This window comes from Marmota flaviventris, chromosome 12 (genome assembly GCF_047511675.1).
Source record: "Marmota flaviventris isolate mMarFla1 chromosome 12, mMarFla1.hap1, whole genome shotgun sequence".
NCBI classification, from domain to species: domain Eukaryota; kingdom Metazoa; phylum Chordata; class Mammalia; order Rodentia; family Sciuridae; genus Marmota; species Marmota flaviventris.
The window spans coordinates 40,775,210-40,787,424 of NC_092509.1; the positions used below are offsets into that span (position 1 = coordinate 40,775,210).

The 12,215-nt window shown below is 42.6% G+C and overlaps 1 protein-coding gene across 1 annotated transcript; it reads right to left on the reverse strand.

The window, feature by feature from the left end:
• Positions 1 to 476: 476 nt before the first annotated feature.
• LOC114087066 (non-selective voltage-gated ion channel VDAC1-like) lies at positions 477 to 1,884 on the reverse strand. Its single transcript, XM_071619710.1, has 3 exons — positions 1,714 to 1,884; positions 909 to 1,069; positions 477 to 708 (listed from the first exon to the last, which is right to left on the reverse strand). The coding sequence occupies exons 1-3, from the start codon at positions 1,882 to 1,884 to the stop codon at positions 477 to 479; spliced, it is 564 nt and encodes a 187-aa protein (XP_071475811.1).
• Between the last annotated feature and the right edge of the window lie 10,331 nt (positions 1,885 to 12,215).

Here is a 12,215-nt window from a genome sequence, read left to right on the forward strand (position 1 = left end):
CTTGCAGACATTTCTAGATTTTTTTTTTTAAAAAAAAAAAAAAAGGAAACCTGGGGGCTGGAGTTGTGGCTCAGCAGTAGAGCTCTCGCCTAGCATGTGCATGGCCCTGGGTTCGATCCTCAGCACCACATAAAAATAAGTAAATAAAATAAAGGTATTAAAAAAAAAAAAAGGAAACCTGGCATCTCTAGAGGGGCCACTAGTCTCTCTCACACACACAAGTCTACATCTGAAAGGATCTTTTTTTGGACTCAGTTTCTTCTGTAATGGTAATACTTTAAAGCTGAATCCTCTTTCACCTGGAGGTCTAATATGATTTTTAGCAATTCTTGCATCCCAGACCTACAACATTAAAAGGCACACCAAATTCTGAAGGTAGCTATGCTGCAAAATAGTTTAAAATTAATGATTGTACATTTTTGCTTGAAATTCCAGTCTTAGACCAAGCTTGTGGCCACCAGCATTCTTGCCATCCATCAAAGTGACAGTGTCAGTTTGATACTTGGCTTTAGGGTCTGAGTGTATCCTAAACCCATCAGGCTGTAGTTATTCACTTTGGCTGAGAAGCAGGCATCAAAGTCAACTTGATACTTTGCTGCTATTCCAAAGTGAGTGTTACTGTTTCCTGCTGTCCAGGAGAGATTGACAGCCATCTCCAATTTCTTGTTCACATTCTGATAAATGGAGCCACCAAACTCTGTCCCATAGCTCACATTAGTGTGAAGCTGAATTTCGTCAGTCTTGTAGCCAACTGCAAAGTTGCTTTGGGTCACTCGGGACCTTGCAATCTCAAAATTCATCTGGTAGCCAGCCAGTCAGTCCTCATAACCCAGCATTAGAGTACCCTGTATTGAAGGCCCCGCAATATCAAAATCCACACATCACAGCTCAGGTTGATGTGCTCCCACTTATACCCTGTCTTGATTTTAGCATTTTTTCCCCCAGTGTTAGGTGACAAGTATGAATCAAAGGTCAGCTTCAGTCCACGTGCAAGCTGATCTTCAATAGTGATCTCAGTGCCTAGTGTGTTCCACTTCTCTGTAAACATCAGGCCATATTCAGTCCACCTTTACTTGGGTAGTGACACCCCCTTTCTCCACAGAAAAGTCTTAACTGGGCTTCTCCAGAAATCTTCACCATGGCTGATTTTAGGACTGTCAACCAAAGAGTCTCTACAAAAGAGTTCAATGTAGATAAACTTCTTGTTTTCCTGTTGCCCTGTTTACTTGGCCACTGGCTGGGAAGAAATCAGCACTCCAAGTGCTGGACACCCCCTTACTAGTTTTTCACAAACATGTATCCAGTATATTAGTTTGTAAAAATGTGTAAATAAGGCCTCTGGCCTTGAGCTGGGACTTCACAGAGATGTCTACATTTCTAAGATTAGAGAAGTTACCAATTGGGCTCCATGGTAACAGCTGGCAGGGGGAGGAAACACAGGGGAGAAGACAGTCTCCCCTTCTCAGGTGTTGTCCTTGAAGGGTTAACTTGCCCAGAACAGTGAAAGAAAAAGCTGCTTTTATGTGAACTTCTACAGACTGTGAACTTCTGAGCCCCTCCCCTTACATGCTGGGTATAAAATTCTGAAACTACCTGAACTCGGGGTTCAGGGGATTGATTGATTACAGCAAAATCTCTGCCCTCTGAACTTGGCTGCGGCCAAATAAAACTGTTTCCTGCTCTCTTTGGTGCCTTGCCTCCTCTGTTCCTACAAAATTCGGTTTCCAGGCTGCCTGTCACTTTGGTGGTCTCTGGGTTGGCTGAGCCTGAAGTCGTAAATTCCAATCCATTCTCAGATTTTGTTTTCAAATCAAGTTTGATTAACCCAAAGCCATAGCCCTTGGCAAATTTGCCAAGATCAGCATACGTGGGAGGCACAGCCATCTTTTGCTCGGAGGCAGTGGCAGTGGGAGCTATGGAAGCTGTGACTATGTGCTTTAGTTTTTAAGTTTGGTAAACTTGAACTTCCAAATCTGGTAACACTCTGAACTCAGCAGACTAATATACAGAGTCACAATTAAAGGGTAGATATTAAACAACAACAAAAATACCCACAGGCCACTAAATTCTTTTAACTATGGAATGCTTGCAGTCAGTAAACTATAATGTGTATTATTTATTTATCTTTTATTTGGTGGAGCTGGAGATCAAACCCAGGGAGGGGACTCATACATGTGAAGTGAGTACACTATTGCTAACCTACACACCCAGCCCTTAATTTTTAAGATCACAAACATATAATGAAAATCTACTTTCAAATATTTTTTCTACACTTTTAGTTGATAGCAAATTCAGTAACCTGGCAGATTAGTGTTTTTCAAACATAATTACATTGTAGCTACTGTAAGAAAAGCACCATAAAGAGGACAATCATGAACCTTGTCTCAAATTGACCTCCATTCAACCCTGGAAATTGCAAGATTTGATAGAATTAATGTACAGACTTGATTATGTTCTCTGAATATTTTTTGGTATAATAATGTCAATAATTAGTATTTCTATTATTTTTATATTTAGTGTAATTAGCTGGGATGCCATAGGAAGAGCAGCATGGCAAAAACATCAACGTTAATTTATGAAGTATATTTACTGCTTCTTAAATAGTTTATTTCTTCTTGTTTGATAGAGGGTCTCATTATTTGCCTAGGCTGGCCTCAAATTCCTGGGCTCAAGTGATCCACCGTAGCCTCCATATTAACTGGGATGACAGACAAGCGCTATTATGCCCATCTTACATACTTCATTAATCTCTGCAATTGTTTTAATTCATTTATTTTTGTCTTTTATATATATTATGGTACTGGGAATTGAACTATCCCCCTGAGTTATATCCCTAGCCCTCTGAAATTTTATTTTGAGACATGGTCTCATTAAGTTACACAGGCTGGCCTCAAACTTGCAATCCTCCTGCATCAGCCTCTTGGAGCTATTGAAATTACAGTCTTGTGCCACCACACCTAACTGTAATTATTATTTTTTATTTATTTATTTTGGCATTGAGGACTGAACCCAGGGTGCAATTAGCCACTGAGACACATCTCTAGCCCTTTTTATTTTTTATTTTGAGACAAGGTCTTGCTAAATTTTTAGGGCTTTGCTAAATTGCTGAGGCTGTCCTTGAACTTGCAGTCCTCCTTCCTTGATGTATCAAGTCTCTGAGATTACAGGTATTTACCATCATGTCTGGCTGTAATTATTTTAAAAAACTTTAAAAATAGTTCTCAAATTAAATCCAATGACTATCATATAAAACACCTTAAAGTCTTATTTTACAATCAAAATATTACTTGGTTAAAATACAATACAGTTCCCATAACAAAGAGGGCTTATTCTAACAATGGTTGGCCAGGGACTCAAGTTTCCAAAACAAGGAAAGAGTAGCCATCAAACTCATGTACTCAATTAATAGAAAAAGAAAAATTCAAGATAAGCCAAACTGAAAATACATCAAGAACTAGCAAAAGTTAGATAAAAAGCAACAGGCAGTTGATTAGATTAAAGAGACAGAACCCCGGACTAGGTTAACACAGAAGAGGAGGGTGTCCATGCTTCACAGGACTGGATGCTATATCCAGCCACCCTTCAGGTCTTTAAGAACTAAAGGAGCCGGGTGCAGTAGTTCATGCCTATAATCCCAGTGATTTGGGAGGTTGAGACAGAAGGATCCAATTTTGAGAACAGCCTCAGCAGCTCAGTGAGACCCTGTCTCAGAATTTAGAAAGTAAAAATAAAAAGGCTAGGGTCAGTGGCAAAGTGCCCGTAAGTTAGATCCCTAGTACCCTCCCTCACAACAACAACAAAAAACCCTAGAGGAAGGGAGAGGTAAGAAATGAGGAACATAGAGAGATTGCCATTATCAGTATACTTCATGTCAGGTGTGGTGGTGCACACCTGTAATCCCAGCTGCTTGGGAGGCTGAGCCAGAGGATCCTAAATTTGAGGCTAGCCTGAGCAACTTAGGGAGACCCTGTATATACACAAATACATTTTGCATTGGGAAAGTTCACTGTGACATCTTTATTGCTCTGTGAGTTTAGCCCCTCTCTCAGCTTTAGTTATTTTAGCTGTACAATAGGGATTCTAGCATTGAAATGTTTGTGAAGAATACATCTCCTAAAGGTTCTGGCTTCAACAGTACATATACTAAAATTGAAATGATACATGAAAGGCTGAGGCTCTAGCTCAGTGGTAGAGTGTTTGCCTAGCATGTGTGAGGTACTGGGTTCGATCCTCAGCACCGCATAAAAATAAATAAATAAAATAAAGGTATTGTGTCCAACTACAACTAAAAATATTTAAAAAAAAGAAAGAAATGATACATGAAGATTAGCATCATCCTTGCCCAAAAATGACAAATTCATGAAGAGAATAAAGAAGGGTCCTCCTTTAAATATATATAAAGAACCCTTCACATATATATATATATATATATATGCAAAGATACATATATATGTATGTATATGAAATGCTTTATGAATATATACTGCATTACATCCCCAATCCATTTACAAATTTTATTTTGAGACAGGTTCTCACTAAATAGCACAGGGTGGCCTTGAACTTGAAATCCCTCTTGTCCCAGCCACCCAATTAGCTGGGATTACAGGCTTGTGCCACCATGCCCAGCCAGAAGTCATTCGTTAAAGATTAATCCTTGCTGGGGATGTGGCTCAAGCGGTAGCGTGCTCGCCTGGCATGCGTGCGGCCCGGGTTCGATCCTCAGCACCACATACAAAACAAAGATGTTGTGTCTACCAGTAACTAAAAAATAAATATTAAAATTCTCTGTCTCTCTCTTTCACTCTCTCTTAAAAAAAAAAAAAAAGATTAATCCTTTTGGGTTTGGGGTTGTGGCTCAGTGGTAGAATGCTTGCCTAGTATGTTCAGGTCCCTGGGTTCAATCCTCAGTACCACATAAATAAATAAATAAATAAATAAATAAATAAATAAATAAATAAATGTATTATGTCCAACTGCAACTACAAAAAAGAAAAAAAAAGATAATCCCTCAATACAGGTGCTCCTTACGTTTTGAACTTACAATATGTAAATATCATACCAAAAGAATGAACAAATCTGGGCTAAGACTGTAGCTCAGTGGCAGAGTGCTTGCCTAGCTCAAGTGAGGCACTGGGTTTCATCCATAGCCCCACATAAGGATAAACAAATAAAATAAAGGCATGCAGTCCATCTACAAATTAATTTTTATTTTTAAAGATGAGTTAAATCTTACTGGCTATTTATTAGTCACAAGAAGCCATTAAATATCTCTGATTGACCACACCAAGTACAAGAGGTGGGGAAATGGTCTCATCTATCTGCCTTTTCTTCTGTTAACTTTCCTCACTGGAGAGTTGGGGTTTTTTGTTTTGTTGGGTTTGGGTGGGTTTTAGTTTTTGGTGCTAGGGACTGAGCCAGGGGTTCACATGTTTGGCAAGCATTCCACCACTGAGCTGCTGCTGCAGTCCTCTCTCCTCCCCCATCTTATAGTTTCTCCTTTTCCTCATCTCATTCTTTTTTTCACTACTTCTTGGTTGCTAAAGAAAAAAAAAAAACCAAACAACCTTTCTCTTTTACTTTCTCTCAATCTTTTTCATTTAAGAAGCCAGAGAACATGCCTAATTATGTTTCTTAAGCATAAGAATAGAGAGAGTAATACTACTATACCAGGGAAAAAGAAAGCTCCAGATAGTAAAATTAGGCTTAAAAAAAAAAAAAAGAGCCTGGCATTTGGCTTCTGCCTGTGATCCCAGCGGCTCAGGAGGCAGAGGCAGCAGAGGGAGTTCAAAGCCAGCCTCAGCAAAGGCAAGGTGCTAAGCAACTCAGTGAGACCCTCTCTCTAAATAAAATACAAAATAGGACTGGGAATGTGGCACAGTGGTTGAGTGCCCCTGAGTTAAATCCCTGGTACCCGCTCCCCTGCCAAAAAAAAAAGAGTCAATGCCATCAGCCTCTAAAGAATATTAAGGTGCCTAGTTTTATTTAGAATTTCCATAAAAATCTGCATTGGTGACCTAAATCTTTCTTCAACTAATCATCTTCAGCACACAAGATTAATATTAAAGTTACTTCTCTTTATATTTGTTCTATTTGTTAATTATGAATAATACAGAAATGTTGTATAAAGAAATCTTGACTGGAGTGTTGTGCTTACCTATCATGTGCAAGGCTCTGGATTCCATCCCCAGCACAGGGGAAAGAAGAAGAAGAAGAACAACATCAACAACAACAAAAATTAAGCATCTATCATACTTTTAATTAAGTAATATGTCAATATGTATTTAAAGCCCATCTCTTCTGCCAGAATATAAACTACATGATAGCATCCAAATCATTTAACACTTGCTTCCTTTGTAGGTCTTGAATCCTGGCTTAGAATCACCTATAGGAAGATATGACAATCGGTGGTGGTGGTTCATGCCTGTAATCCCAGCAACTCAGGAGGCTTGAGACAGGAGGATTGCATATTCCAGACCAATCTCAACATTTTTTTGAAACCCTGTCTCAAAATAAAAGGGAAAAAGGCTGGAGATGTAGCTCAATGGAAGAGTCCCTGGGTTCTATCCGCCCCCCATCACCAAACAAAAAGAGGAATACATGGCAATATGGAAAAAGCATGAAGAAGTAAGATGTTCCCAGAGGCTGGGGATGTGACTCAGTGGGAGAGTGCTGCCTAGCATGCATGAGGCCCTGGTTCAATCCCCAGAACCACAAAAACAACAACAACAAAATCCCAGAGACACTGAAGCCAGAATTAGACAGGCCGTCAGTACAGATAGGTAGAGTTGTGCCAATTTTGAGTCTGGGCAATTGGAGACTGTCCCCTGAGGCATTGAAATGTTAATTTCTTCAGAGCCCTTCCTCCACCCTTATCAAGAACTTCCCCCTGCTCCAACTTGTAAATAAAGTAACTTGACCCAGGAATTGCCCCTCCCTACAGGGAGAGTAAAGTTCTTAATTAAGGTGTCCTGGGCTGCCTTTCCCCCTTCAGCCCTTCCCCCTTCAGCCCACCTGTTTCCCATCTTGGGCCAGGCTCTGAAGTATTCCTGCCTAGTCAGGTACGTAGGAAGGAGAAAGATAAGGGGAAGACAGCAGGAGAACAAAGGAAGCCAAGGACATTTTAAAGGACAGAACACCCCACTTCTGTGGATACCAGGATACCATCTGTGGCCCCCTTCTCCCTCTCGGGAGAAGTCTATGTTACCCATTTTTAAATAAACCCTGCTTTGTATGCTTGCCTCCTTGCTTCTCTAATGTTCAAACTTCAACGTGTGAAGAAGCAGACAGAACCCATAACTGATGGTATCAAGATCATGTGGTCACATTAGGCTTTAAAATTCCTATTTGCGTTTGTTTAACTTATCTAGTTCAATGCGATGTGCTAGACTGTTTAATAATTGCCGCAGTCTGGCTGGGCACAATTCAGGAGCCACTTGTCAAAAGAAACGAACTTTATTTCTAGAACCACACACGCCAAACAAAACAGCTCCTCAGGAAAAACCTTCAGAGCCCAACTGCCACCACCGGCTTCCCACAAGCCTCTCAACCTCCCCCACTCCTCCTGCTCTTGAGGCCGATTGGCTGGGTCACGTGGGCGGAGCCAAAAAAGTCCCCCAATGAGCAGCTCCATGGTCTGAAAGGGCGGGGAAACAGCCCAATGAGCATCACCGCAGAGGAGCCAATCAGTTGGCAGCTAGAAGTTGCTGGGGCCGCTGTGAGCCAATCATCAGCTGGCAGCTGGAAGTTTGCTGGCAGCTGGAAGTTTGCTGGGGCCCCTTCGGCTGTGGCTCTTAACAAATAATGTTTTTCTAAAGTTATAAGGACTGACATGACTTGTGGAAAATGTATTTGAAAAGGAAAACAAAGGATTAGGCAGTGTGTCTCTAAAGCATAAGAGAATTACATCCGTATGGTTTTGTATGTAATATGCCTCATTTTAAGCATGTTTTATTCATAAGCACTCCAGAATTCATCAAGATCTTGATCTTCACATATTGGTCTCTTATTTTGCAGGTTATAGTGCCATCATGTGGATATTTTGTTTTTCTCAAATAAAATGAAGCAGTTTTATAATAGAAACTGGACAACTATCATCGGAAAACCCAACCATCCCACACCAAGAATGACTGCTTATAATTTAGTATTGCTTTCTAAAACTAGCAGTGTAAAGATTCACCCAAGGACTTCTCAATCTGAATTTTGAGCATGCAGAACTTGGAAAGTCATTTAAATGAAAAAAATATACCTGAATACCATGATTTAGGGATACATGAAACCTAGGCATGTTTGTGCACACCTGTAACCCCAGAAACTTGGGAGGCTGAAGGAGGAGGATTTAAAGTTCAAGGACAGCCTGAGCAATTAGCAAGACACTGTCTAAAGAAAAAAAAAATTTTAAAGGGTCAAGCACTTGCGTGGCTGCATGAAGTTCTGGGTTCAATCCTCAGTCCTGGCTGGGGATGTACTCAGTGGTAAAGCTCTTACCCAGAGTATAAAGCCCTGAATTTAAACCCCAGCTCTGCTCCCCCAAAACCCCTTGTACTAAGAGAAAGAAAAAAAATTGGGGCAGTCTGTACAGATGTTTAGTTTTCTTTATTTTCTTGCTTTTTGTTTTTGTTTTTAAAAATTTTCTTGGTCTCCCCCAACTTGCCCACCCCTCCAGTGCTGAGGGTTAAATCCAGGGCCTCTCATATGCCAGGCAAATACTCTACTGACTGTAAAGGACGATGGAAAAGCTCCCTAAACTCAACAAGCCAAAACAACCGGTTACCTGTCTGAGATTTTATTAGCAGGACCGTAGTGGCCAGTTGCAGAGGAGAAGGGAGGGGGGAGAGAGAGAGAGAGAGAGAAGAGAGGGGGGAGAGAGGAGGAGAGAGAGAGGAGGAGGGAGAGAGAGGAGGGGGGAGAGAGGAAGGGGGAGAGAAAGAGGAGGGGGGAGAGAGAGAGAGAGGAGAGTAAGAGAGCAAGAGTAAGAGAGAGCAGGAACAGGGTATTGATATTTATGGGCTTAACACAGGATGAGGAGGAGCAAGGCAAGTGGGCTGCTACTTCTTCATTGGCTGAGAGTTTGCACCACTTCAGGGATTGGAGGTGTGCCATTCAAAGTTCAAGCCATTCACAGGGATTGGAGGTGATGGTTCAAGTGCCATTCAGTGCGTCATGGACCTGAGCTCCCGGAAGAGAAGCAGTCTGGGCACCATCTTTACCAACATTCCTCCCTTTTTTGTTTTGGTTTGGGGGCATCTTACTCGATCTGGCTACTTCTTGCTGAATAGGGGCGTCGTTTAGAGGGAGGGAGGTCCGTTGATTGGAGAAGAAGGGCCAGGAGGCCCCATATCCATGCACCGAAGGCATGGATTTCCTCCGGGGAGAAGTCCATGAATGTGCCCTGCAACTATGAAAAGAAACAGCATTAATTTCTGGCACATCGTCCAGTCCGTAGGGCTGGTAGAAAAAGCCTATGCCCAGGAGAAGGCAGACTAGAACATATAAAGCTGAAAAACAAGGGCTTATTTCTTTTTGGCATGGTGGGGTAGAGATGGCCCTTCCGTGGAGTTGTCATTCGGTATCTTCATCTTTCAGCACTTGGTGGAGGTTTCTTGGGATGACTGGATGTTCATGTCGTCCAGCTAGTTGGCAAGTAGCTGGTAATCCCTGAGGAGGAGCTGATTAAAAGTTTGGTTAGAGGAGTTGTCATTCGGTATCTTCATCTTTCAGCACTTGGTGGAGGTTTCTTGGGATGACTGGATGTTCATGTCGTCCAGCTAGTTGGCAAGTAGCTGGTAATCCCTGAGGAGGAGCTGATTAAAAGTTTGGTTAGAGATTTTGTTAATTTGTCTTTGAAGGAATTTTAAAATGCAAGGAAAGAAGGCACAGAATAAAAAGACCAACTAGAGGTCCCAGTATTGAGAGAATCCAGCAGCTGATGGGGTTTGTGAAGAGGTCCCAATAGGATTTGTTATGCCAATTACTGATTTCTAAAAAAGGTGTGGGTGTACTGTGTTGCTGTTCCTAGATCCTATCAGGAGGCCCATTCTTATGTATGTCCTTCTCCAGAATAAGAGGGAGGGTGGTGCTTGACTGTGAAAAACAGAGCTTGAGAGGGTTATTTGGGGATATCTCATAGGTAAATCTGGACGATTGTGGGGGTCCTGCAAGGTTGGGAGCTGTGGTGGGGTTGTCCTCTGGAGGGCTTGTCGCTGGTTTTAACCTAGAAATATGAATCCAGGGGGTTAGTTTCTTCCCTTCCTGTTGGAGTTTTGCAGCATTGGGTGTACACAGGACTACCTGTAATGGCCCTTCCCATTTTGCGGTTAGGGGGGATCTTTCCCCTGGGGAGGAAAAGTAGACCCATTCTCCTGGTTTGAGGAGAAAGGAGGCAGCTGAGTTCTCTGGATCCGGAAGCAACAAATCTTGTTGCTTCCATAGCTCAGAGCGTATAAGGAAGAGGAGGGGAAGAGCATATTGGTCGGGGAGGGGCCAAGGCTCTGGTGAGATTCCGGGGGGCAGGGGGGGGGGGAGAAGGGGACGACAATACATTATCTCAAAGGGGGAGGCTAGGGATGGCTTTTTTGGTAAAGCCCTCATGCGTAGTAGGGCAAGAGGGAGGAGTTTAACCCAATCTAAATGAGTCTCTAAAGATAGTTTCCTTATGATGTCTTTCATTGTGCAGTTGGCTTGCTTAACCTTACCTGAGGGTTGGGGGCAATAGGGACAATGAAAGTGCCATGGGATGGACAATGTCTTTGCCACGTTCTGGGTTACTTGAGAGACAAACTCAGGCCCGTTGTCAGATTGGATTGAAGGGGGCATCCCAAACCGAGGATTACTTCAGTTAGGAGGATGTTAGCCACTGTGGTAGCCTGCTTATTTGAGGTGGGGAAGGCCTCTACCCAACCCGAGAATGTGTCTATTAAAACTAGTATATATTTGAAGTTTTTTACTCTGGGCATGTTGGTAAAGTAGATTAGCCAATCTGCCCCGGGAATATGGCCCCTAGTCTGATGAGAAGGGAAGGTTCCAGGTTTTAAAGATGTATTGGAATTCACTCTTTTGCATATCTGGCATGAGGCTGTGATTTGCTGTATCACTTCTTTATCCTGGGGAGTCAGAGTAAAGAAAGAGTGGAGAAAGGCTTTGAGAGTCTGTGGACTGGTGTGGAAAATGGAGTGGAGGTAAGTAAAGAGGGCATGTTTAGGTGGGTCTCCGTTATTGGGTAATGATGGAGAGCACGTGGCAATGAGAGATCCAGTGAGGTCTGAAAGGGCGGCTGACCTGGCTGCCTGATCTGCTTTAGAATTCCCCTGTGTGGCCAGGGAGGAGTCATTTTGGTGTGATCTGCAATGGACAACTCCAAGTTTTTTAGGAAGCTTGGAGGCTTGTAGTAGCTGGGTGATGTATGTGGAGTTGGTTATAGAGGTGCCCTTTGAGTTCAGGAGACCTCTCTCCTTCCAAATTGCTGCATGAGATAAGAGAATGTGGAAAACATATAAAGTATACGTATAAAGCATATACGTAAGATTTTTCCCTGCTGCCAATTCGCATGCTCATATTGCAGCTACCAGCTCAGCCTGTTGGTTGGTGGTATTTGCAGGCAGGGGATTCACTTCTATTACTCGTGATAGGGACACTATGGCATATCCAGCTTTTCTGATCCCCTCATGCATAAAGGAGCTGCCATCAGTGAACCAGGTATAATCAGGTTGGTCTAGAGGTCCCTCAGTAATATTAATTGGGCATGGGAGGAAGTTTTCTATGTATTGGGGACTGTGTTTGACCTTGAGCCTGAATGGGTAACAGAGTTGCCGGGTTGAGAGGGGCACAGGTTTGGAGGGACACGGAGGAGTCGTAGAGGAAAGAGACCAAGAGAGAGAGAGAATTCAACAGGGAGGGAGGGTTTGCAGTCCTTTGTATGTTAGCAAGTTCTTGAGGTGATGAGGGGAGGTGACAGTGATTTGGGCTCCAAAGATAAGCTTTTGTGATTCCTTTAATAAAACATAGGAGGCTGCTAGGGTGCGGAGACAAGGAGCCCATCCCTGGACAGTTGGATCTAATTGTTTTTGAAAGGTATGCCACCGGAGCAAAGGTGGGCCCATACATTTGTCCCAGCACCCCCAAGCCTTGCCCTTTGTTTTCATGAACATAGAGAGTAAAAGGCCTATTAACATCTGGCAGGTGTAGAGCCGGTGCTTGTAAGAGGACCTTCTGGAGGGTTC